Raw genomic sequence first — 25686 nt, forward strand, 5'->3', positions numbered from 1 at the left:
CTCAGAGAGAGAGAGAGGGGTAAAGTCAATCCATCTCAACTCACACGCTGTCCTGTTGCCATGTATCTCTCACTCTCATTTCTTAACTCATAGGCACCAATTGAAGGGTTAGGATTGATTTCTTGCCGCACCGATTTGTCAGTACTTTTCCTTGTGAATCGCATTAGTAAATTTCATCTCATCCGTCCGATTCATCCATGGCTCTAAAATTCAATATCTGACAAAAAATCGGACACTTGTCCCTGAATTGTTGTTGCTACAGAAAATGTTCGTTATCCGTTCATTTGCAAACGAATACATCACATGTTGGGTGGTACAGTGAAATATGATAGGCAAAGTACAAGTTGCAATTTCTCTCCTTGACTCTACAATATTATTTGTTTTATAAATTAGAGGAGAATTCTTACCAAAAAAAAAAAAGAGGAGAATTAATTAATAAATTGTCATCCAATTACAAAAATTCTACAAAAAGGAGAAAAAAATTGATATTGCCTGTAGTGTTCTCTCCGCTCCGGTTAATTAAAATTTTTCGGCTGGTGCTAGCTTAACGATGAAGAAGTGCGCAGATTAAGAGAATCTGCTTTCAGGAAGTGGGCGTAGGTTAAGACTGGAGAGAGAGAGAGAGAGAGGGAACAGTTGATGCGACGGTGATCCATGTCCAGGATGAAGCATCTACTGCGCAAACTCCACATCGGAGGGAGCGTCAATGAACACCACAGGCTGGGCGGAAACCGTGCCAATAGTAGTTCGTCTCCGCCACCGTCGACGTCGTCTTCCACGCCTCATTCGTCGTCCACAGGGTCCACAGTTGCAAGGAATAGAGTTGGCGATGCAACCGAGAGGACTACCGGCGTTGTTTCTGCCGCTGCGTCTGCTGAAAGTTCTGTTGATTTCAATTTCTTCGAAGAGGAGTTTCAGGTACAGCTCGCTTTGGCGATCAGTGCGTCGGATCATAGTTCGCGCGAAGACCAGGAGTCGGCTCAGATCAAGGCCGCGAAGCGGATGAGTCTGGGCTGTTCTCCTGTTGCTGCTGCTGATGAAACCCTTGTTGAGTTTCTCTCGCTCCACTATTGGGTACGTATTGCTCTCCTGCTTTGTGATTTTAGTGATTCGAAGTCAGTTTGTAGAGGAATTAGGGGTGAATTAACTGGTATATGAATTTTGGATCTCGATGATTCGCTTATTTGAGTTTCTGATTTTGCATATTGAGCTGGCTTTAGTGTGTGTTTCATGTTTTAATTGAAATTCTAGCTTGATTATTTGTTTTGGCTTGTCTGAAATGTTGATTTGGGCATGATTTCCAATTCGCTATTGATGGATGTTTTGCCGTGCAAAAATGGAGAGATTTCGGGGATACTTTGCTAATTTTGCTAAGATATCTGAAAAATCTAGAGAAATTAGGAAATATTACTAAAAACGCGTAATTTGTTAACGAAACTTTCGGGATTGTTTATATATATATAACGTTAACTCATTACTATGATGGAAAGGGGTTATTAGAAAGGATTTTGACACGGCATTTATGTCTTCAATTCCTATTTCCGAAGAAGGGGCTGATGACCTAAGTAGGCCTTAGGTCTATTAATCTTGTCCATAGACAGCAATTTCAGAAGATATTGCCAGTATTCACTGGTCATTTTCATTTTCGAGAAAGGGTAAGAATTCATTAATGATCATAGACGGCAAAGCTGATGAGGGAGAGGTTTCCTCAGCAGCCAATTACATAGGAAAATATTTCAATAGACAAAGAGGATTTGACGTTGAAATCATACTTCCATGAAATATTTCTCCAATGATCAGCGAAATTCCTAAAATGAAAACCCCGGAATAGATGACTAATAGAAGCGCACTTGATCAAAATCCTTTCTAAAGTGGCACACACTTTCTTTGAAGGAGAAGATTGGTCTTCAAACAGGTGTCGTTCCTTTCTTTCCAAATGCACCAGCAAACCACTGATAGTATAATATTTCACAGCAACTTGCCCCTCTTAGAGAAAGCCTGCAAACGCCAAGAAGAAAGAAGAGAACCAATATCTGGAGGAAGTACCCAGCTCACATCAAACAACCTCAAGACATGGGACCACATGCTATAGGAGAAATTGCAGTGGACCAGAAGGTGCTGAAACATCTCCTCGTCCATCCCACATAAATAACAACAGTTGATAAGGAACATGCCTTTCCTCCTCGGTACATCAATAGTAGGGATTTTACCCTTTGATAGCAATCCATAAGAAAAATAGAACCTTTGAAGGCACTTTGAGCTTCCACATCCAAACCCAGGAAGGTTCCTCCTCCAACCTAAGCAGAAGGTTTGACATTGAATTCACTGTAAACAAATCAGATTTATTTTTTTTTCATTGTACCACCAAATCTTTTCACCAACCAAAGGCTCTGGTTTCACTTGCTCCAGGGTGTGCAAAAATGCCGCTAAAGGATCCAGGTCCTAATCATTCACATCCCTTCTAAGCCGCGGGGTCCAGACTACTTGATTCCCAATAACCTCAAAACAATCACAGATTTGGGTCTCTTTGTCTTGGGCTAAGGCATAGATGGCTGGAAATTCAAAACAAAGAGGGCTATTACCACCGGTCCTTCCAAAACAAAATTCTTTCACCTGAGCCTGGCTTAAACGGAGCAGTTGGGTTTGGGGTTAAAAACTAAAGGCTGATGAACAGCATACATCTATTGATAACAAAAAGAGAACAATGTGCTTCTTAGGAAGTGGTTGTGTTAACTTAATAGAGAGGAGGTGACTATTTGGAGAAGGATGATACTGATGATTAGTCAGAATGATGTATTTATTGACTGTATTGGGGATCCAAAAGTAGTGTCCTTGCATGTTATCTGGTTGATTTGGAATATATTGTGAATTTCATCATTGTTTCGTGTTTTTTTTTTATTGTAGCCTTTTATCTTTTTGTTTGTTTTGGAGGGCATTGGGGAGATAGGGGGAAGTTCGGTTTTGAGAAGATTTATGACTTGGTTTTGGCAAGGGGTCATTGCTTGGTGTAATGGGAAAATCTCAGTGTGGCAAGCATGATAGTACAGGTTGGAGTTTGAGAGCAGCCACTTTGTGCAAAAGTGTCAAAGGTTAATTCTGTATCCCATCTTACCCCTCCCAATCTTTTCTCTGAAGGAAAGTTGAAGATTTTGTTAATCATCTTCAGCTTTCAGAAGATGTTCCCTTTTAAATTAATAGGGAGGATGATATGGGGTGGAAGAATGACCCTGAGGCTGTCTTTTTTGTAAGGTTCTTTCTCAGGTCCCTTATTTTCAAGAGACATGGTGGATCATCAACAACTGAGGGAGATACTGTTCTGCTGGGGAGGGGGAGGCTTTTGTTTGCTTCATATCTTGTAATTTTCTCTTAAAAGTGTACCATCATAAAAGCCGGGTTTTCTAATTGAGAAATCCTTGCTTTATGCATTAGACTCAAGAGAATGCAATTGCAAATCAGCCATTCATCATTTGGGAGAGATGTGGATTTTTTTTTTTTTTTATTGAGATTGGATTTCAGAGTGTGGTTCTGTTGCTGTTTTTTAACATACTAAGGAATATCTTGTTATTGATGAAAAATGGTCTTCACAACCTTGAAATGCTATTGTGTTCTATGTTGTAATGGTATTCAATTTTATTCCTGTCAATAAAGGTGACAGTAGACTTGAGGTATGCTTTGAAAGTTGAAGGGAACTTTGAAGTTTTGATTGGGTGGATGAGAGAAGAAAATTCCCAAACCTAACTGATAAAATGCCTTGTTGTAATATTTATAAAAAAAGCTTTGCTGTAATGATCTACCTTACATTTCTATGATCTTTGGGGCCCAGCTTCCCCATGTTCTATTAGCTTTTCCCTTGTACAAAAAAGGGAAAAAAAAAGAATGAAAGAAGTGAGGTCTTTGGTTTCCACCATGAACATCTTGTCTAGATAGATAGGAAGGTCTGCTAACTCTAGCGGATTCACTTGTTAGAGAAGAGTTATATTGGGGAACTACCTCAGTTGGTTCTCCTCATCCAATAGCAATTTCGTAATTTTTTTGGTATTTTGGGTTTTAATATTTTTGGATTCTTTTCAAATTCATTTGCTAGATTGGTGTCTTAGGAATAGGATTTTTGTCTTTTAGAAATTTATTGTTGTTAGTAAAAATCAAAATTTCTTTTTATTGCAACTTTCAGACTTATATTTATAGTAAATTTGTGATTTACTATTTTTTGTAGTTCCCAATATCTTTATAATGAATTGATTTTAATAGGACTAGTATTGGGTTATTGAAGTTACTTTAAGAGTTAAAGTCCTTACTTGATTATCCTTATGGGTTACCTATTGGGTTGCTTTTCAAAATTAGTTAGAATTTGTTTTGGGTTTCCCAGTTGAAATTAGAATCTGTAAAGGGAGATCCAAGCCCTTATTATTGGTCTATTAAGAAACCATTGTATTTTGAATTTCAGAGTTGGATTAATGGAAAGAGTTTATTTCAAAGTTGCCTCCAGGTGATAGAGATTTTACTCTTCTTTCTCTTTTCTTTTAAACTCCATTATTTCTTCTCTATTTCAGATCTTCTTCTCATAATTCAGATCCTTGGGCTATATTTGGTTAAAATTCTGTTTCAAAGTATCATTATTTGAACAACTTTTCTTTGAAGCTAAAATTTTTATCTCCAAAGAATCAATTCTTAGAATGAGTTTTCCAGCGATTTTCATATATCCAAACTTAAAAATAATTGTTAGAGTTGGAGTTCATTAAAGTTAGTTCTCTAAAAGCATGTCAAATGCATCCTTGGTTTCTTTCTCCTTCCCACCATGTTCAATTCAGGTGTTTGTCAGAGTAGGTGCCTTATTTCATCTGCTGTATTTCTTGTATCTTATCTTTCCAATATCAATAAAGATGCTTGATTGGTTACTGATAAAAAAAGTTATCTGACTTATCATTATCTAAAACCCTTAGCTTCATCTTCTTTATCTGTTTGTTCCCTGCCTTTTTTTTTGTCATTGTTATCCCCCTTTTCTTATGAAGGGTGAAGTCATTATCAGCTTCTATTTCAGGTAAGTAATGTGGAAATCACTTTTTTTTTTGCAGAACTACAATGTTCTGAATTATGACGAAAAAGTGATGGATGGATTTTATGATGTCTATGGTATCTCTTCAAATTCAAACTTACATGGAAAAATGCCATTGCTGGTGGATCTTCAAGCAACATCCATTTCGGGCAATGTTGATTATGAAGTGATTCTGGTAAACCGTACTACTGATCCTTCACTGCAACAACTCGAGAGAAGAGCAGCTTCTATAGCCTTAGAATGTCAAGCTATAGAGCTTGGTCCAATTCTAAGTGGTCTGGTCCAGAAGATTGCAGATCTTGTTGTTGATAAAATGGGAGGTCCAGTCAGTGATGCTGACGAAATGTTAAGAAGGTGGACAGCCCGGAGTTACGAATTACGGAACTCACTGAACACAATCATTCTTCCCCTTGGATGCCTTGATGTTGGACTTTCCCGTCACAGGGCTTTGCTATTTAAGGTGAGACTCTACTTTCTTTTTTTCTTTACATCTCTTCTTAGATTAATTCATAAAAATAAAATTTGGATTTTACATCATTATGCGCAACAAAATCTACTGGGTTCTCTGCTATAGTCATGTTATATCATTGAGTTACTTCAGCTTGCTTTAAGTCCTTAATGAATAGCAAAATGTGATCTACACAGTTAGGTTGATACTTCTATGCCAAAACCAAATTTATGATTGCTTTGATTCCTTGCTGACATTGTTGTGTTCATGATTGGATTCACTAAATTAACTTTGGTGGAATTTTGTAGCTGCAATTTGATTGATTTGCTCATCTTTAGAGTAATGTTATGCTCCCTACAACTTCTCAGTGTTTAAACATGTTCTCTCTGACCTTTTTCCTTTGGTGGTTGTAGCTACTTAGTAGAAATATTAACTTGGGTTGTCTATGTGAATGGTATTCCCAAGTTCATACCAAAAGAGGCAAATCAATCTGGACCGTTGTTCTATTTCTCTTCATGATGTAGTTAGGTATTGGAGGTCTATATTTATTGCCTATACAATTTCCTAATATGTTATTGGTCTTTTTTATCAGTTACAGTTAAATTTATTCTTTAATTATAAAAATCTGAATGAATATGTAAATGGTCTTATTTGGGAGGTTTCCAGTAAGTGTCTTTCCCTCTTTGTCTGGTTGGAGAATTCTCATATGTGACAGTGAAAATATGTTGATGGTATTGGACTGAAAGATGTCATTAAAGAGTAGTTAACGTGACTCAAAAATCCTCATTTCATATCAACAGTTTATTACCAGCCTCAGAAGAAAGGGTTCAATTCAGGTGAGTTGGACCGTCCAATATCTAGAGTACTGAACGGTGAACATACAACGCAATCCAGTTATTTATCCATCCCTCTGTTCAACGTGAAATCAGTAGAATGTAATTTATTTAGTCCTAACTCAACCTGAGTTGGCCCTGCTTGACTAGGGTGGTCCTAGGATAGGTTATTTAGCTTGGAGTAGTTTAATTTCAGTTGAATCTGGCCAAGTATCATACTTATCAAAAGGGAAAGGAAAAAGAAAGAAAGAATCACCCTTTGTTTGTAGATGCTTATCAGGATATAGGGCCATGGGTTTTTTGATTGTTGCAGAGGCATGGTTTCAAGTCTTAAGCATTGAGGCATGAAGCATGCACTGACTGTGCCAGATGAGGCAATGCATCTCATGTCTCAAAGCATGTGGCTATGAAAGGTGTAAACCTCAAAAAAATGATTTTTTTTTTTTTTGACTGAAAATTTAGAAGTTAAACACAGAAGGTTGTTTGGGCCATTATAGACCAAATAACACCAAATGACTATAAAAGATGTGTCTCTAGTGTCTAAATGCTCATTTTATTTGCACTATTGTTTCTACCAAACTATACATATTTTGTTTAATGTATCTGCTTTTTTCTAAGTTTGTATATACTGTTTTTTTTTTCAGTTTCTAATTTGTAAATGACTATGCTTCATAACTGTACGCAATTTATTCACTCCAACCAACCTAAGTTGAACCCTTACACATAGAGTTTTAGCCATTTATGAGTTTTGACTATGCTTTGTATAAATGGCAAATTTGTGCAACTGAGAATTACTAGTTAATTACTCAGGTGGGAGACATGGGCTCAACTGAGAATGTATAAATGACTACACTTCATGACTGTGCCCAATGTGTCTTTAGCCTCAGTGGTAAGGGTTCAACTCAGGTGGATTGTAGTTATTTATCTTTTCTGTACTGGACACAGTCATATAGACACAATGAATATGCTTCATTCTTTTTGGTCTGAACCTGGGCAAAGTCATTCATTTATCCTTTCTGCAAGTGTAGTCATCCAAGAAAAACTTACTTATGGATAAAGCACAGTGAGTGTTTGAGTTCAGTTAAATTGCCTCTTCTTTTCTTAGTGGGAGACATTGAAATTCACTTAATTTAACGTGCTTTCTGATTGTTTTACATGGTTATGATTATTTTAGTAATATTTCAATAAAAGCAGTAATACTTCTACTTCTTGTGATAGGTACTAGCTGATCGGGTGAATCTTCCATGTCGGCTGGTGAAAGGGAGCTACTATACGGGTACTGATGAGGGAGCTGTGAACCTGATCAAAATTGATTGTGAAAGGTGATGCTTCATCCTGTCACCAACTAATGATACCAAGTGGTCATTATAATCATTTACCTTAACCCACCTATAGGCTCAGCAGCATGAAACCTGTCCTCCATTTTGGTACTGGTGTGATGTTTCTTAGAACCAAGTATAGGGAGCTATATTTTGTGATGTTGGTATAAGTGGCTTATCATTGGTTATTTGTGTACTTGTTTTTTCCTTGTCTCCTCTTGTTTAGTTGCTATTGTTCCTGATATACTATTCTGAGGTTGCAAATGTACTCTGCTGATGAATAAGGCCAAGGTTTGAATAAAAATTCACAGACCTGAGGTTGCAAATGTACACTGCAGTGTAATTAGCAGCTTTCTTAGAGAGACATGATCCTTAAGTTATTTTGTGAAGGCAGTCTTCCAAATAGAATATGGGCCATTACTTGGTGAAATGGTGTTATGGACGCCTTCCTCGGGAAGACGTACCATCGCCGCCGGCAGCAACAGGCCCCGGGCCCACCGCTAGCAGCAGCAAGGATTCAGTGATGCTCATCCTACCCAGTTCGGCAACAGCAGCCTTATCTAGATTAGATTAGCTCATTTTGCTTGTTCTTATCTCTTATCTTATCTTGTTAATAGCTTATCAGATTAGGATTAGCTTAGCTTATCTTATCAGATTAGGATTAGCTTATCTTATCCTTAGCAAGATAGAACTGGAAGTCTCCCTATTCAGCAAGGAGACTCCCTTTGATTAGGACTCTTGTAATCTCCTATTTAAGGAGACCCCATTATTGAATGAGATACCAAATTATTCAGTCAAGAGTGAGTTAGGAGAGTTGGTGATCTCTTGGACAAATCACCGAAGGTGCCAAGATAGGTTCATCACGAGCAGGAAGGAACAAGGGAAAACAGGAGGTTTTCCCCGTGGACCGACCCGTGACGAGATCCTATTCCCGGACCCTCAACAACTTGGTATCAAAGCAAGGCGTCATGGGAGATCTGGAGCAGCTACCTTCTAGGGTCCACGACCTCGAGCACCAACTCGTGGAGACCAGCTCCGAAGTTCGTGGGATCAAAGGTGAAGTGCGAGAACTGCGACGACTAATGGAGATGTTTCTTTCCAGCAGGGAAAGGAACTCTGACGGAGGGACAGAAGCTAACGACTGCCGGCCAGATCTGCCGGAGTCTTCCGGCGAACAGCAGTCCGTCGGCCATCGAGCAGCCATCATCCCCAAGTACAGCAGGCTGGAGTTTCCATCGTACAACGGCAACGGAAACCCCCTAGGCTGGCTGTATCGCTGCGAGCAGTTCTTCCGGAATCAACGGACAAATGACCAGGACAAGGTAAGCCTAGCCGCCTTTCATTTAACAGAAGAAGCACAACTTTGGTTTTATCGGTTAGAGCAAGAAGAACCCGGGCTCAGTTGGCCCCAGTTTAAATCCTATTGCCTTCTTCGGTTCGGACCCCCATTGACCAGCAATCCACTGGGCGAGCTAATTAACCTTAAACAGACCAGAACAGTTGCTGAATACCAACGACAGTTCCAAACCCTCCTCGCGAGGGCATCCTCCGTGCGACCAGACCAGCAAGTGGATATGTTCACAGTAGGGTTAGCAGAACCCCTGCGAGTGGATGTCGAGATGCAGAATCTCCCAAATTTGGTCACAACCATGAACTTAGCCTGCACATTTGAGCGCAAGCTGCAGCTCAGCCGCGGAATTTTTAATGTGGGTCGTCCACCGAACTCGTGGGTGCCCCCAAGACTAGCAGCAACAACCCCCTCTTCTGCTACCAGCCGGGAAATGAAGCCTCCCACGACCACCACCTCTAGAGCAGTGACAAGTACAGGCAGTAACATGGTCACTCCTCCCATCAAGCGCTTGACCAGGGCAGAAATGGCAGAGCACCGAGCGAGAGGTCAATGTTTCAACTGTGATGACCTCTACTCGGCAGGACATAGATGCAAGAGGCTTTTTTGCCTTCTCATAGATGAGCAAGAGGAGGAGGAAGGGGAACCCGTCACATTCGAACCAGAGATCTCTCTCCATGCGATCACCGGTATTAAAACCTCTCAGACCATGCAGTTACAGGCACAGATTGCAGGTTAGCCGGTGCGCATTCTCGTCGATTCAGGGAGCACACACAACTTCATAAGTGAACATGCAGCCCTGCAGTTAAAACTACCAATGGAACTCCGGCCGCGACTACAGGTAGCTGTCGCAAATGGTGAAAAAGTTCACAGTCCAGGGATTTGTAAGGACGTCCCAGTACAGGTCAATTCTGAACTAATTCTTGTTGGTTTATTTGTACTCTCGTTGGATGGGTTCGATATTGTTCTCGGGGTCAAATGGTTAATTACCCTAGGCCCGATTTTGTGGGACTTCAGCGCATTCACCATGACCTTCCAACTGAATGGCAAGCAAGTTTCATGGCACGGTTGCAGGGTTAAAGAAAAGACACCGCAGGTTCATGCACTCCAGACAGAACCGACAGCCATGGAAAAACTTCTTGTCGAGTTTTCAGATCTGTTCCAGGAACCGAACGGCCTTCCCCCTTCCTGAGCTTGTGACCATCGTATTCCTTTGGTGGCGGGTTTAGCACCAGTCGTTGTCAGGCCTTATCGCTACCCTCACTTACAGAAGGATGAGATAGAAAAACAATGTACAACGATGCTGAACCAAGGGATCATACGCAAAAGTCACTCCCCCTTCTCTTCGCCGGTTCTGTTGGTGGTGAAGCAGGATGGAACGTGGAGGTTCTGTGTTGACTATAGAGAACTCAATGACCGGACGATCAAAGATAAGTTCCCAATTCCCGTTGTGGACGAACTGCTGGACGAGTTGCATGGTGCCCAGTATTTCTCTAAGTTGGACCTCAGGTCCGGATATTTCCAAGTTCGCATGGCTCCCGGTGACGTGAAGAAGACTGCTTTTCGCACCCACCATGGCCACTTTGAATTTTTAGTCATGCCATTCGGACTCTCCAATGCACCATCTACATTTCAGGCACTAATGAACGAGGTATTCCAGCCCCATCTGCGCAAATTTGTTTTAGTTTTCTTTGATGATATCCTCGTTTACAGCAAATCATGGGTAGAGCATGTTCACCATCTGAGGACCGTTTTCATACTCCTACGCCAACACAGCTTATTCCTGAAACGGTCCAAGTGCTCCTTCGGGGAACGACAGGTTCTTTACCTCGGCCACATCATCCATGGGCAGTTGATAGTTCCAAGATTCAGGCTATAACAGAATGGCCCAAACCTCAATCCGCCAAGACCCTACGCGGGTTCCTCGGTTTAACGGGTTACTACCGCAAATTTGTACAAAACTATGGAGTGTTGGCAGCCCCGTTAACCAACCTGTTGAAGAGAAACTCCTTCCGGTGGGACGACGCAGCTGATGAAGCTTTTCTGTCACTGCAAAATGCACTGTCTTCAACCCCTGTCTTGCAATTACCTAATTTTGCCCTCGAATTTACAGTCGAGTGCGATGCTTCCGGAGTGGGTATCGGGGCCGTACTACAGCAGCAAGGGCACCCGATCGCTTTCTTCAGCCGCAGATTGGCCGACTGGCATCTGAAGCTTCCAGCCTATGAGCGCGAACTAATCGGCCTTGCCCGAGCCGTCTAGCACTGGAGGCCGTATTTGTGGGGGCGGACGTTCATCGTCAAAACTGATCATTACAGCCTCAAATACCTGTTAGAGCAGCGTCTCACCACTTCCCCTCAGCAGCATTGGGTTAGCAAACTGCTCGGGTTTGACTTCCGGGTGGAATATAAGGCGGGATCCTCTAATCGCGCAGCTGATGCCTTGTCTAGGCAAGAAGAAGACGTGATGGTTTTATGTAGCATTTCCCAACCTCGGATCTCTCTGTTTGACGACATTAAGAAGGCAGCACCACAGTCCCCAGAATGGTCACTCTTATTGCAGAAGATCCAGACCGGCACGACCGACCCCGATTGGTCACTTCACGACGGGTTGGTACTGTATAAGGGACGAGTCCATCTTCCAGCAGACTGCCCGTTGATTCCCACCATCATCACCAGCATACATAACTCCACCCATGAGGGCATTCAAAAAACACAACACCGCGTCCAGACTGATTTCCATTGGCGAGGTATGAAGACTTCTATTCGAGATTTTGTCCAGAATTGCTCTACATGCCAACAACACAAATGGGAAAACCTACACCCGGCAGGCCTCCTTCAGCCCCTTTCCATCCCATCGCAGCCTGGGCCGACATCTCCATGGACTTCATTAAGGGACTTCCCAAGGTAGGGGGCAAATCAGTTCTCTTTGTGGTAGTCGACCGCTTCTCTAAATACGCGCACTTCATTCCTCTATCACACCCGTACAGTGCCACTTTGGTTGCCCTCGCCTTCTTTACACATATCTTTCGCTTACATGGGTTGCCGGAATCCATCGTCAGCGATAGAGACCCGATCTTCACTAGTGCCTTCTGGAAAGAGTTATTTCGACTTCACGACACCACCCTGGCCTACTCATCAGCTTACCGGCCACAAACCGACAGTCAGACGGAAGTGGTTAACCGCACTATTGAGATGTATCTCCGCTGTTTCGTAGGTGATCAACCTCGACGGTGGTTGGAATGGCTTCCTTGGGCTGAGTACTGCTACAACACAGCCTACCATTCCTCTCTCGGCATGACTCCCTTTCGCGTCGTTTACGGCAGGGATCCTCCCCACTTGCTGTCCTACGAGCCCGGATCTACTCGCTTGGACGCAATCGATCACTCCTTATTGGACCGCGACGCCCTCCTCGCCGACGTCCGCATTCGCTTACAACAGGCCCAGCTCCGCATGAAGCTCCACTATGATAAGCACCACCGGGAACTGTTGTTCAATCCAGGACAATTTGTTTGGTTGAAGCTCTAGCCCTACCGACAGCGCTCCTTGCGCCACAAGGCTGCCCCGAAGCTGGCCCCTAAGTTTTATGGGCCCTACAAGGTTTTGCGACGAATTGGCAGTGTGGCCTACCAGTTGGAATTGCCAGAGACTAGCCGAATTCATGATGTCTTCCACATCTCCTTGCTGAAACCATTTACGGGTGTTCCCCCGGACCAAGTTCCCTCCCTGCCTCCCTTGAAAGATGGAAAACTGGTCCCCCAGCCTAAAACTGTCACCCGCTCTCGTTTCAATCGTGGAATCCTTGATGTCTTGGTGGAATGGTGTGATCTACCACCAACATAAGCCACATGGACCCCATTGGCAGAGTTCCAAGCCACATATCCAGCCTTTGAGCTTGAGGACAAGCTCGTAGTCCAGGAGGGGAGTAATGTTATGGACGCCTTCCCGTCGGTAACAACAGGCCCCGGGCCCACCGCTAGCAATAGCAAGGATTCAGTGATGCTCATCCTACCCAGTTCGGCAACAATAGCCTTATCTAGATTAGATTAGCTCATTTTGCTTGTTCTTATCTTATTGTTCTTATCTCTTATCTTATCTTGTTAATAGCTTATCAGATTAGGATTAGCTTAGCTTATCTTATCTTGTTAGTAGCTTATCAGATTAGGATTAGCTTATCTTATCCTTAGCAAGATGGAACTGGAAGTCTCCCTATTCAGCAAGGAGACTCCCTTTGATTAGGACTCTTGTAATCTCCTATTTAAGGAGACCCCATTATTGAATGAGATACCAAATTATTCAGTCAAGAGTGAGTTAGGAGAGTTGGTGATCTCTTGGACAAATCACCGAAGGCGCCAAGATAGGTTCATCACGAGTAGGAAGGAACAAGGGAAAACAGGAGGTTTTCCCCGTGGACCGACCCGTGACGAGATCCTATTCCCGGGCCCTCAACAAATGGTAACATCTTTGGCTACATGCATGAGAAGTAGGTTCTAGTCTGAAGGAGGCCACATTGTGCGGAAAAAAATGCCAAGTGTTAGGACCTACCCAGTCTACCTCTCCCAAGACCCCAGATAGCTGGAAACAACATTGGTTAATGACCTACTCCTGAAGTAGATCTCCTGTCATCAAGGCATCCTGCCCAATCTGCATCTGTATAAGCCTCTAGTTTCAACTATCCATGATCAACAAAAATATGCCTCTGCCCAGGTGCCCCTTCAGATAAGCAAGAATCCTGTCAATAGCCTCCCAAGTATAGCAGCCGCCCCACAAGTCTCTGATATCTCCCAATGTCCTTTACTGGCTTACCTTTCGATGCATTAATTCTGTGATTCTGATCAATAGGAGTATTGATTGCCTTTGTTCCAAGCTTCCCTATTTCTTGTAGAAGATCCAAGACATACTTCCTCTAAGAGATAAAAATTCCATGTTTTGATCTTGCAACTTCAATGCCTAAGAAGTATCTAAGTTCTCCAAGATCCTTAATTTCAAATTTTTTGTGTAGATTCTTCTTTAGGCAATCAATTTCACTTAGATCATTCTTTGTGACAACAATACCATCCACATAAACAATTAGGATTGACACCAAGGATCCCCTCCGCTTCACAAACAAGGTATGGTCAGATTGAGTTTGAGCGTAGCCAAAAGCAACCAAGGCCTTCCTGAACCTGTCAAACCATGCTCTAGGGGACTGCTTTAAGCCATAAAGTGACTTCTTAAGTCTGCATACCTTTCCCTTTTCAGCATCACTGTAGAAACCAGCAGGAAGATCCATATACACTTTCTCTTGCAGATCTCCATTTAGGAAAGCATTCTTCACATCAAGTTGAAACAGGGGCCAAGAGTATGTGGCTGCAAGAGAAAGAAGTATCCGAACAGAGGTCATCTTTGCAACTGGTGCAAAGGTCTCTAAGTAATCAATGCCATAGGTCTGTGTGTACCCTTTTGCAACAAGTCTGGCTTTATACCTTTCTATACTTCCATTTGCCTTATATTTGACTGTGTAAACCCATCTGCATCCAACAGTCTCCTTGCCCTCTGGTAGGTCCACAATCTCCCATGTCTGATTCTTAATTAAAGCTTCCATCTCTTCCTGCATAGTTGTCTTCCACTTAGGTTTGGAGAGAGCCTCATTGACACCCTTGGGTATAGACACAGAGTCAATAGAGAAAAGAAAAGCTCGGTAGGAAGGAGAAAGTCCATTGTAGGATAGGTACTTTGAAATACAATGAGCAGTACACTTTCTCTTCCCTTTTCTAAGAGCAATAGGAAGGTCCAGGTTATCTGTAATGAGGTTAGTAGAATCAATAGGAACTGAAACAATAGAGGGATCAAGAGGAATACCTGAATCCATGTCAGCTGAATCTGGAGTCTCCAAGGAACCGACAGGAAGTGATGTGAGTTTTGCTGTAGTGGAATCAACCTCCCTATGAAGTCTCTGTCGTGAGTAACGCTGAGAAGCATGACACAAGGGAGGTGGTAAGGTAGGTGACACAGGAGGATCAAGCACAGGAGTGGACACAGGAACTGGAACTAGAAGAGGGATAGACTGCTCACTCACTTCCCCAAAACACTCCCCCTGAGAAGGATTCTTCGAGAAGTATGTGGACTCAAAAAAAGTAACATCCATAGTAACACATTAACTCCCAGAGACTGGATCATAGCAACAAAACCCTTTCTGATTTTCTGCATATCCAAGGAAGACACACTTCTTTGCCTTTGTTTCAAGTTTTGAGTGGTGAGGACCAAGGATATGTGCAAAGCAAATACACCCAAACACCCTGAGAGGAATATGAAACATCTCCCCCTCAAGAAAAAGGAGACTGAATGGGGTGCTGAATCCAAGTATACGGGAGGGCACCCTGTTAATAAAAAATACTGCTGTGAGAACTGCATCACCCCAAAACCGAACTGGAACTGTAGATGTGATCATCATGCTTCTTGCAATCTCAACAATGTGTCTGTTCTTCCTTTCTGCAACACCACTCTGTTGTGGACTGTAGGAACAACTGCTCTGATGGACAACACCATATTCTAACAGATATGAAGCAAGGTGTTTTTCAAAATATTCCCTGGCATTGTCTAATCTGAACATCTTTATTCGTGTTCCAAATTGTGTTAGCACCATCTGATGAAATTGCCTTACCAAGGATGGTACCTCATCTCGGGATCTCGTCAAGTAAATCCAAGAATATCAAGAGAAATCATCCACAAATAAGAGAAAATATCGATAACCACCCATAGAAGGAACATAATAGGGTCCCCACACATCAGAATGAATAACATCAAAAGGAAATGAACATCTTTTATTACTAGCTTTAAAGGAATGTCTACAGTGCTTTCCAAGTTGACAACCTTCACACTCCAGACTTGACAAACTAACCGACTCAAATAGCTTTGGAAACAAAAGACTCAAAGAAGAAAAAGGCAAATGACCTGACTCACTATCCCTGCTGACATGATGACTCTGATGAGGAGGAAGCACATCTAGGAGGTAGATTCCATTCACTTCACGACTACTCCCAATCGTCCTCTTTGAATCCAGATCCTGCAAGATACAATGACTGGGAGAAAAAATTACTGAACAATTCAGGTTCTTAATCAAACTACTAACAGATAACAGATTAGTATTCAATCTAGGAACATGAAGGACAGAGGGAAGGGAAATGGAATCACTAATCTTGACAGACCCCTTCACAACAATGGGAACATGAGATCCATCAGCTGTGGAGAGCCTGTCTCTGCCAGAACAAAGCTGGTAAGAAGAAAAAATAGTGGAACTATGGGTCATGTGCTCTGAGGCTCCAGTATCTATAATCCAAGGAGGTCCCTCCTTACCTGAAGTAGAAACATAATTTGCAGTGGCATGTGAACTACTTGTGTGAGCAAAGGAAGTAGAGTGTGCTCCATAGTACCACCTATACCTGGCTGTCCACCTGTTGCTGAACTAGAACTGCCTGTATCCCGCTGATTTAGAAACTGCCCATACTTCTCAAGTTCGGCCCTTACTATAGCAGCTGCTATAGACTCCAGAGTAGCTATAGTAGGAGGGGCCGGAATATCACCAGTGACTGCCATGTGAGCATTTCCCTTCTTATTGTCGAGTCTATTTGGCACAAAATGGGGATGAAGCTTCCAACAAGTATCTCTTGTGTGTTTAGACTTCTTATAGTAGTCATAGATCAAATCCTTCTTGATTTCACTGCCACCCCGGTCTCCACCTTGTTTAGGTCTCACAGTGCTAACCATGGCTGATTGATCAAACCCAAAATTTTTCATCATCACATTTCTCTTGCTCTCTTTCCCTAACACAAAGGCATATGCTTGGGAGAGAGTAACACTGTCCTTGGAAAGAATGTGCTGTTTTGCAATATCATACTCGGGATTAAGGCCAGCAAGAAATTCAAACACCCTATACTTCTCTAGGAGCTTTTGGTAGGTAGCTGCATCCTTAGTGGTTTCCCAAACAACTGTCTCCAAATGGTCAATCTCCTGCCATAGGGTTTTAAGGGCTGAAAAGTAAACAACAATAGGTCTATCTCCCTGCCTTGTAGCAATAATCAGATTTCTCAACTGATAAGTCCTAGCAACATTCTCCCTCTGTGAATAGGTTTATGTGCCAAGTTTTTACTTATATGGAGCATCATGGAATTACACAGCCAAGTCATCACCATATAGTTCTCTTGTACCCACCGAGAGCTGTTAGTTTCAAGTTTCACTTCTTCACCAGTGATATACCCTAACTTCCCACAAGCACCAATGGCCATCTTTGCAGATTGTGACCATTCTTAGTAATTCGAACCATCCAACTTAACTATAGTAATGGTCCCAGCCCCGTAAAGGTCTCCAGCACTTCCTCCCACTGGTCTCATTTCACTCCCGGGCTTGTTTTCAACTCCGTTACCCTCCATACTTCTCAAAAAGGGGATAGAAGATTACTGTAATATGCAAGAATATCAAATAAATCACTTTTGGTACCAACGACACCCTTCTGGTGCCCTAGATGGTCCTTCCACAAAAGATTCCTTTTCTACGGGACGGGAGAAGAGAGAGAAGAGGTAGCCGCTCTCTCCAGAAACCTCCATATCAGGCAGGACTTGAACCGCCCCCTACAGAAAACTTCAAGGAACCCTAAAAATTAGGGCACCACTTCCTAGGTCAAAATTGAAGAGTCCAATAGAAACAAGACTCTCCCCCTTTCTCCAATTTTTCATGATTTTGATGGGAAACCCTAGACTAGCTATAGGGCAAAACAAATCCACCAAAAAATCCAAAAACTGAGCTTACTTGAGATCTTTGATCAGCCTCTTAAATCACCATGTAGTCTGCCGATTTATGGCTGCATGAGAAAACAGCTCAAGGAACCTTCGGCCCGCTCTGATACCAAGTAGAAATCACTGTTTGCAAATCTAGATGAATTCCTTGTGAAGAGAAAGAAGAAGATGAAGAGTTTCAGCAGTAGAGAAGAAAATAGAAGAAAGAAAGAGTAGGATGCCAACCAGAATTGAATTAGTTCTGGCCGCCAACCCCTCATTATATTTTATACTTAAAAGAATAAAAGATTACAAGAATGCCCTTAGTAGGGCGGCTACTAAAGTAGCTGAGCAGTCACAACTAAAAAGCATAAGCTAATGGGCCTAAAGCCCAACAACTTCCTAACTTAACAACTTAAAAATAAGAGGTAAATAACTGGGCCCAATAACTAGAAATTGGCCCAACTCAACAAGCTGTAATGGAGTCTCCCCATCCAATAGGGCCCGAATACAGCCCCACTACTTTCCCCATGTCATCTCTTATGACTCCACCAATTCCAGCCACACCTGGGTTGCCAAAGCTGCTCCCATCAAAGTTTAATTTGAGGAATCCAGATTCAGGAGGATCCCAACGTCTTAACACCTTCTTTTTTGTTGATGACGAGGATGCTACAGTCCTCCAGTTCCTGATTGTATCATCCGCAGTAAAGTCTGAGAATGAACCTATAGATTTTACCCATAAGATCACTTTTATCATAATCCCTTCTATCAGTAACTCCTTACACCTTTTATTTCCTTAAAAAATTCTCAGATTTCTTTCCTCCCATAACATCCAAAGCACTGCTGCCCGTGTGCATCTCCACAGAGTTCTTCCTCTTCTTTTTGGCCACCTGAAAGTGGAGGCATCAAACAGTCTTCCCAAGCTCACCGGGGTATCCCACCTGCATCCAAAGAGAGAAAAGAACCATTCCCATATGCACCAAACTGTAGTCTCTGGTTTTTGTAACCACCCCACAACCACCTGAGAATCACTTATTAGTAGCTGCTCCACTCCTAGTTGTGCAGCAAATTGTACCCCTTGTAGTGCAGCTATTAGTTCTGCCCTCGTGGAGTCCCCCTCACCTAAAAGAGTTGGGGGCACATTTTTCTTGGACCTACAGAACAGCAAACGGGCTGGCCGGTGCTTTGGCCAGACAAAAGGTAAATAGGGGGGACAGCTGTATTGGTGAGTCTTGTAAGAAGAACACATAAGTGGTGAGGCGTATGGGGAGGGGGCATATGCCAGTCTCATGAAAAGTTTGAACAACACTATGTATATTATGTAATTAACCCATTCTTTTTACCATATAATAAAAGTCTTGTTATCCATCAAAAAAACTAAACAGTTCCATTGTCCAACTTTTTGAAATACATTATAAATAGATGACCTTCTATGCCAGAATTCATTTGATATAAAGAACCACAATGCTAATTCAATCTCTTGTGATGCAGTGAGTACATAATTGATCTAATGGGGGCTCCAGGCACTCTGATTCCTGCAGAGATTCCCAATAGCCATATTCAAAGTTCTGGATTCAATGTGACAAGATCTATGAGCATTTCAGAGGGTGTAAATGATTCATGTTTGGCACCTGACAAGGTCAACTATCAGTCTGAAAACACTACGCAGGCTTCAGGAGGAATTTCATCTGATCTTGATCATAGAGAAGTTAGTAGTTCAGGTTCGGTTGAAGTATCTGGTGTCTTTCAATTGGAAGCAAATAAAGTAAATCTTGTTGAAGAAAATAAAACCAAGAAAAATCATGATGGATTTGAATGCCGTTTTGATAAGCTTCCCTCAAGTGTTGAACATGTTCTTGTACCCTTCATTGAGGAGGAATCCTTAAACCATGTTGCCTATAAAAATAAGCAAAAATGTTCTGCTCAGGATATGACAGGAATACAGAAAGGAAATGCAGATATTTCTTCAGACCTTAAACTTTTGATACCAACTGCAAGTTTACTATCTGCAAAAAAATCACGTTGTGGCATCTCAAATCATCAACCTGTTATTGACATGAATGTCATCAGTGCTGATGACCGTTTATCTTCTTTGGCTACAAGTGAGGGGTTTGTGTTGATTGGGAATGGAAATGGAGAAGTGATCCATGATTTCATAGATGTTGGTTCAGCTTCTGTTCCAAGAACTTCATATGGAAAACAAATTCAAGAATCTTCAGTGCCACATCTGGCTAAATCTCGTGAAAGACAACTTGGATGTGTCTTAAATGGTGCTGCTCCCCTAAGCAGTCATGGAAATGCAGGTGGAATTGCAGAGTATGTGGAAACTAAAGGAAACATTTGTTTGCAAGAGAATCCACACAATGAACAAGGACTTGTTGTGAAGCCCATGGAAATGGCCAGTAGTGAGCAACATAGCAATATTGACTGTGAGAGAGTCAATACACAGCTTGATGAAGTTGCAGAATGGGAGATTCCATGGGAGGATCTTCAGATTGGTGAGCGAATTGGTCTTGGTAAGATTATGCAAGTGGTTTCTTCTCTATCTCTTAATGGTCTTCAATTATTTACTAGCCTGCACTTCACTTGTCTTACATATTACTTGCACAATTAAAAGAAAGATTTTTCCCATGTTCCAAACAATGCATTGTGTTAGCTCCTCCCCTACCCCCACCCCCACCCCAAGTCTCCAAAATAAATGAAAACGTACAAAGAGTTTTTGGTTGAGAAAATAACATCTTAATCATAATTTGGACCAGATATCAAAGTTCTAATCAAAAGTTTACCTAAATTATTTGGTTGGTGATCTCTCCTTTCTTCAGGAAAAACAAAAGCACAAAGTAGAGAATAAAATAAGAAATTCAAATGGACAAATTATAACTTTTACAAATCTATCCATCTTATGGTTATAATTGAAATCCAAAACATCATTGGAAGTAAAGATTTATCAAAAAAAAACATCATTGGAAGTAAAGAACTTATTGGGTATTATACCTTGAAGAATTATGATAACATTAAATATTTTGATTTCTGAAATATCTAGCAGATTTTAATTTCATTTTATTTCTCCAGTAATCATCTTTGAGTAGTGTCATAGAAAAGGAAAAACATATCTACTGCAATATCTGAAATAGTTGAAAAAATTAATGGTTAATTTAATTCTGAGGTAATTTATCTGACCTTACAGAATTTAGACCAAGTAGACTAAAAACGTTTTTGATGATCATGATTTTGGTTTTCATCTGAGGTTGATAGTTTTTCAATGAACATGTCTACATTATCAGTAGGAACCCAAATGGATGGGATACAAAGCTGGCTACTGTGCACCTTGGATAGCATTACATCAACCCTTGGACTTGTTCATATTCCATATTAGATATGATGCAGGAAAAGGGGACTGAATAAAATTCTGCAGAGACTTGCGACTGGGGGAATTACCTTTAAAAGAGATGTTTCTAAGAATTTACTCCATTTCATCTCCAAGAATCAACCTTTGTCTCTTTGGTCAATCTTAATGTTCATCCACCATCTTGGGACCTTGGATGTCATAGAGGATTTAGGGATTTTTAGCTCCAAGAGCTCTGTCACCTCATTTTATTGTTAGATGAGGCTTTTCTTGACGCTGACGTAAAAGACTTAAGAATATGGATAGCTGATAGCATGGGTATTTTCTCATGTGTTACTTTTTTCAAAGCTCTCTTGCCATCAGATAATTTGCCCCAATCCCTTCCGACCAAGGCAATATGGATTTGGATCTAAACTTCTTAAGATAAGGTCTTTTTTGTTGGGTTACATATCATAAAAAATAATACTTGAGAAGTCCTACAGAAAAGAAGGCCGAATTAGGTTCTTTCACCTAGTATGTCTGTCCTTTGTAAAGTAAGCAATGAAACCACATCGAGCTTATTGTCAATTGGTTCAATGTATTTGGAGACATTTTTGTCATTGTTTTAAGATGCACGGTTGTCCTCCAAGATGTATCAACATTGTGCAGCCCATCTTTTTTATCTTAAAAGGAAAAGAGACAAGACTCTTTGGAGGCATGCAAAAGCTGCAATTTTATGGTCCACTTGGGAAAAAAGAAGTGTGAAAAGTGTGGCTCTGGAAGACCTAATCAATTTAATCAAGGTCAGAATTGGTCATTAGGTGAAAACATGTGATGACTTATCAGTCTTCTGATGACATTAAGAGGCTGGCCCATGGTAACGGCAAAAAACTTTGGCTGTTGGGGGCCAGCAGCCCATGCTGTTGAGAACATTTTTGGGAATGCCATGCTACCATGATAGTGGGGTAAAATAGTAATTGTCCCCTATTTCCTTTTGACCAAAAAGATAGACATGGACGTGAATGGGTGAACGTGTCCAGCCCATAAACGCTCTCAACAGCATAGGCTGTTGGCCCCCAACAGCCAAAGTTATCCCTGGTAACTACATCCACAATAATGAGAAATCCTCCCACAATTCCCTTCCCTTCCCTCCCAATCAATAGAATGAATTTGAAAAATTTGTTTGCTGCAATCTGAGGGAATCCAGGTCTGTCTCTGTCATGCATTGGTGGAGACTGTGGAGTCTTCAGAAATCACCCTTGCAAATATTGTGGCTTCAGTTTTCAGGACCTATTGGAAATGCAAACTCAATAGTTTCTGAACTAGAATTTATCAAAAAAAAAAAGTTTCTGAACTAGAAGTAGTGATACAAGGATTGGAATTTGCTTTTGTAATCACAATACCAGGAGTTGATGGTGGAAAGGGATCTGAAATCAATTGTAAATTGGCTGAGGGGAGCAACAGACCATTGAGACTTAGACATCAAATAAGGGAATCCAGATTACTATATGTAAGGTTACAAGCAGAAATACTCTAGGTGCCTAGATCAGCAAACACTTTGGCTGGTTTCCTGGCTCATGAAGAAGTAGTAGGCCAGAATTAAGGTGGGGAGAGTACCTTCTGTGGTAATTTGTAAGTGATCTTGGGAGGGGCTCTTGATGGAGCAGACTAAAGTGTATACTTATATGTTTTGTTATTTTCCTCCCATATTCTCTCCTTGTTGTACACTGTGTACACTTGCTAATATGAATAAACATCGCTGTTGCTGATAAAAAATTGTCTACATTATCAATAAAGGCTAGCTTTCTACTTGATGATGTTCTATGGTTACTCATTTATATTTGATTGAGATTTTGTTATGTTCCAGGTTCATATGGTGAGGTTTATCATGCTGATTGGAATGGAACTGTAAGTTACATAAACATTCGTATCATCCTTAAACACTTGGAATTTGTGATGTTGATATACTATTTAATTATTTTATATGCTTCAATTACTAACAGCAATGATGGTTTCTCTGTGCATTCTGAGCATGCATTTCCCTTTAATAATCCTTTCTGAGTCTGAATAATGGTTCACAGTGAATTTTGAACTGGGACTGTTTGTGTTTCTAAGATCTGGTCATTCTATTATCTTTCATGATGCCATGACTTCACAAGTGTATTGTCTACTATAGTAGTTACTTGTGATATAATGTTGAATCATGTGAACTTTTGTTTAGTCAACACTAATAAAAGCATAACCAATTCACCTGTCCTTTTTGACTTTGTATGCCCCCAATCATCATCGTCATCTTCTAAGCCTTGTCCTAACTATATGGGGTTGGCCACATTTTTGTCATTCTATTCAGTTTGATTTTATACAATATTTACAACTGATTCCCAAAGCATTCTGCCATTCTCCCCCAAAAATTATTGAGCTCTATGAACTCCTTGCGTGGCCAAAGCATCAGCCTAAGTGTTTGCATGATGTGTCCAATGGAAGGTGGCACTCATTTCAGTTCAGCCAGCAATTTTCTAGCTTCCCTCACGCTATATGCCTGTATTTCCAAGACCCCATTTCATTATGTGTAAGCTGGCCCACTACTATACTGGCCATGGTTTTGACTCATGAAACTTTTCAGCTGCTATAGTAGAAATATGAATATATTGTTACTAGAAGTGCAAATGTGTTCTTTTATCTACCATATCTAGTACTTTCTGACAAAGTTTTAAAAACCGACCCGGAACCAGAACCGTTTTGGTTACTGGTTTCTGAGTCGATGGTTTGACTGTCAGGTTCGAACGGACGGCCTGTTCTGACAACCAAATTAAAAATAAAAGGCCAAAAACTGTTGAACAGGTCGACGGTTCAACTGCCCAGGTCAACGGGTCATTTACCAATTCAATGGTTTTTGGCTAGGAACTGGGTTTGGGGCAAAATGGAACCAGTTGCCTGGACAGTTCCTGGGCTGAACGGTCCCACCGTCTAGGTCAACAACAGTTCGGAAACATTGCTTTTTGATGTATGTCTAGTCTGTCTCCCTAGGGATGTCAATGGTATTCGAAAATCCGATTCTGAATTCGAGATTTGACATAATCGAATTGAATTCGGATAATTCGAATATCTAATCGGTCAAATTTGGATATGACCTGATTCAATTTGATAAATATCCAAATTCGACCGATTATTTAATTCTTATATATAATATATAAAATGTTTAAATGTTTTATATAATTTATAAATATAATTAAAGTATATTAAATAATTTATATACTTTATATAAATAAAATATTTATTTTATATATTTATTAATTGCCTAAAATAATTAATTAGTCAAATTACGAATTGAATCAATTATTTGAATATTTAATCAAATTCGAATTAAAATGTTAATTTTCAATATCTGTCGGATATCGAATGTTTTAATTGGATTCGAATTCAGATATTGCCTGATCCAATTTGAATTCAATCCGTTTACACCCCTACGTCTTCCATTCTTAGGTCTGATTGGTAATGAGATTGCATTATATGGTCTGCATTTTGACCATGATAGCTCAGCTGGTTTATTACCTGCTTTGTATTGATATCATGGTATTAATATGGCATGACAGGAGGTTGCTGTGAAGAAGTTCTTAGATCAAGATTTCTCTGGTGATGCATTACAACAGTTCAGATGTGAAGTAAGAACCAAATTTTCTCTAAGTATCGTGAATTCAGTTCCTGATTTTATTCTTTTCTTTGCTGAATTTTTGAATTCCTTTCATGCTGCTTAATGCAGGTTATGATCATGCGAAGGCTGCGGCATCCAAATGTTGTTCTTTTTATGGGAGCAGTCACTCGCCCCCCAAATCTCTCAATACTTACAGAGTTTCTTCCAAGGTTGTTATAGTTGTCAATTTCACTCTGTATATTCAAAGCTTCTTATAGTTTGGCCTTTTGTTGTTGACGAAGAATTTGTTGAACACAAATAGAGAAAATTGAAAAAAAAAAAGATGCCACCCCAACCCAGGAGCAACCAAATAGCCAAGGAGAACTTACAGTGCATAAATAAGATAGAAAAGATGGAAAAGAACATCAAAGAACCATATGAAGAATATTATTCCAAAATCAAGTAAACCTGATTTGTTAAAGTTATCAAAAATTAATTAATAAATAAATTGTTGCAATATGTGGGACACTTCTCCATATAGATTTTGATGTATTAGACACTTGTTGATGTGATACCGATGTGAAGATGCTAGAGACATGATTGGACAATGTGGACTAATGTACCTTTATTTACTTCTAAAATGAAATGTGGATATTAGAACATCACACACAGTTTATTAGTGACCTGCTGTATTTATTCTTGAGAACTAAGTGTCTCAATCTATTTTTGAGTAATTGGGGACCATCCCCGGTGAAAAGACAAAAGATACCCCCGCTAATTAATGGCAGACATGGATACATAGGGTACTTTTGTCCTTTAAAACATTCACTGTTTAATAGGGGTGTGCGCCCTTTATTAATTAGAATTTACCCAAAGACCTGGGTCAACAACCTATCTTTACCCACTAGCCAGTATGTTAAGAAAAGAAACAAAAGGAAAGGAATTGTCAAATTGTAAACATCTCATTATATATTCCTGAA

General features: G+C 40.8%; 1 protein-coding gene across 2 annotated transcripts in view; it reads left to right on the top strand.

The window, feature by feature from the left end:
- The first annotated feature begins 419 nt into the window (after window positions 1–419).
- Window positions 420–25686, top strand: part of LOC104586609 (serine/threonine-protein kinase EDR1-like) — a 29914-nt gene continuing 4647 nt past the window's right edge. For both annotated transcript variants that reach the window (XR_733481.3, XM_010243895.3), the window contains exons 1-7: window positions 420–1074; window positions 5073–5513; window positions 7553–7656; window positions 19242–20266; window positions 22943–22983; window positions 24669–24737; window positions 24836–24936. Coding sequence is in view for 1 of the 2 variants with exons in the window: in XM_010243895.3 (XP_010242197.1) it covers window positions 655–1074; window positions 5073–5513; window positions 7553–7656; window positions 19242–20266; window positions 22943–22983; window positions 24669–24737; window positions 24836–24936 (2201 nt within the window). In the remaining variant the exon portion in view is untranslated. The remainder of the gene's footprint in view (window positions 1075–5072; window positions 5514–7552; window positions 7657–19241; window positions 20267–22942; window positions 22984–24668; window positions 24738–24835; window positions 24937–25686) is intronic.

Source organism: Nelumbo nucifera, chromosome 6 (assembly GCF_055504915.1).
Source record: "Nelumbo nucifera cultivar China Antique chromosome 6, China Antique-T2T, whole genome shotgun sequence".
Lineage (NCBI taxonomy): Eukaryota > Viridiplantae > Streptophyta > Magnoliopsida > Proteales > Nelumbonaceae > Nelumbo > Nelumbo nucifera.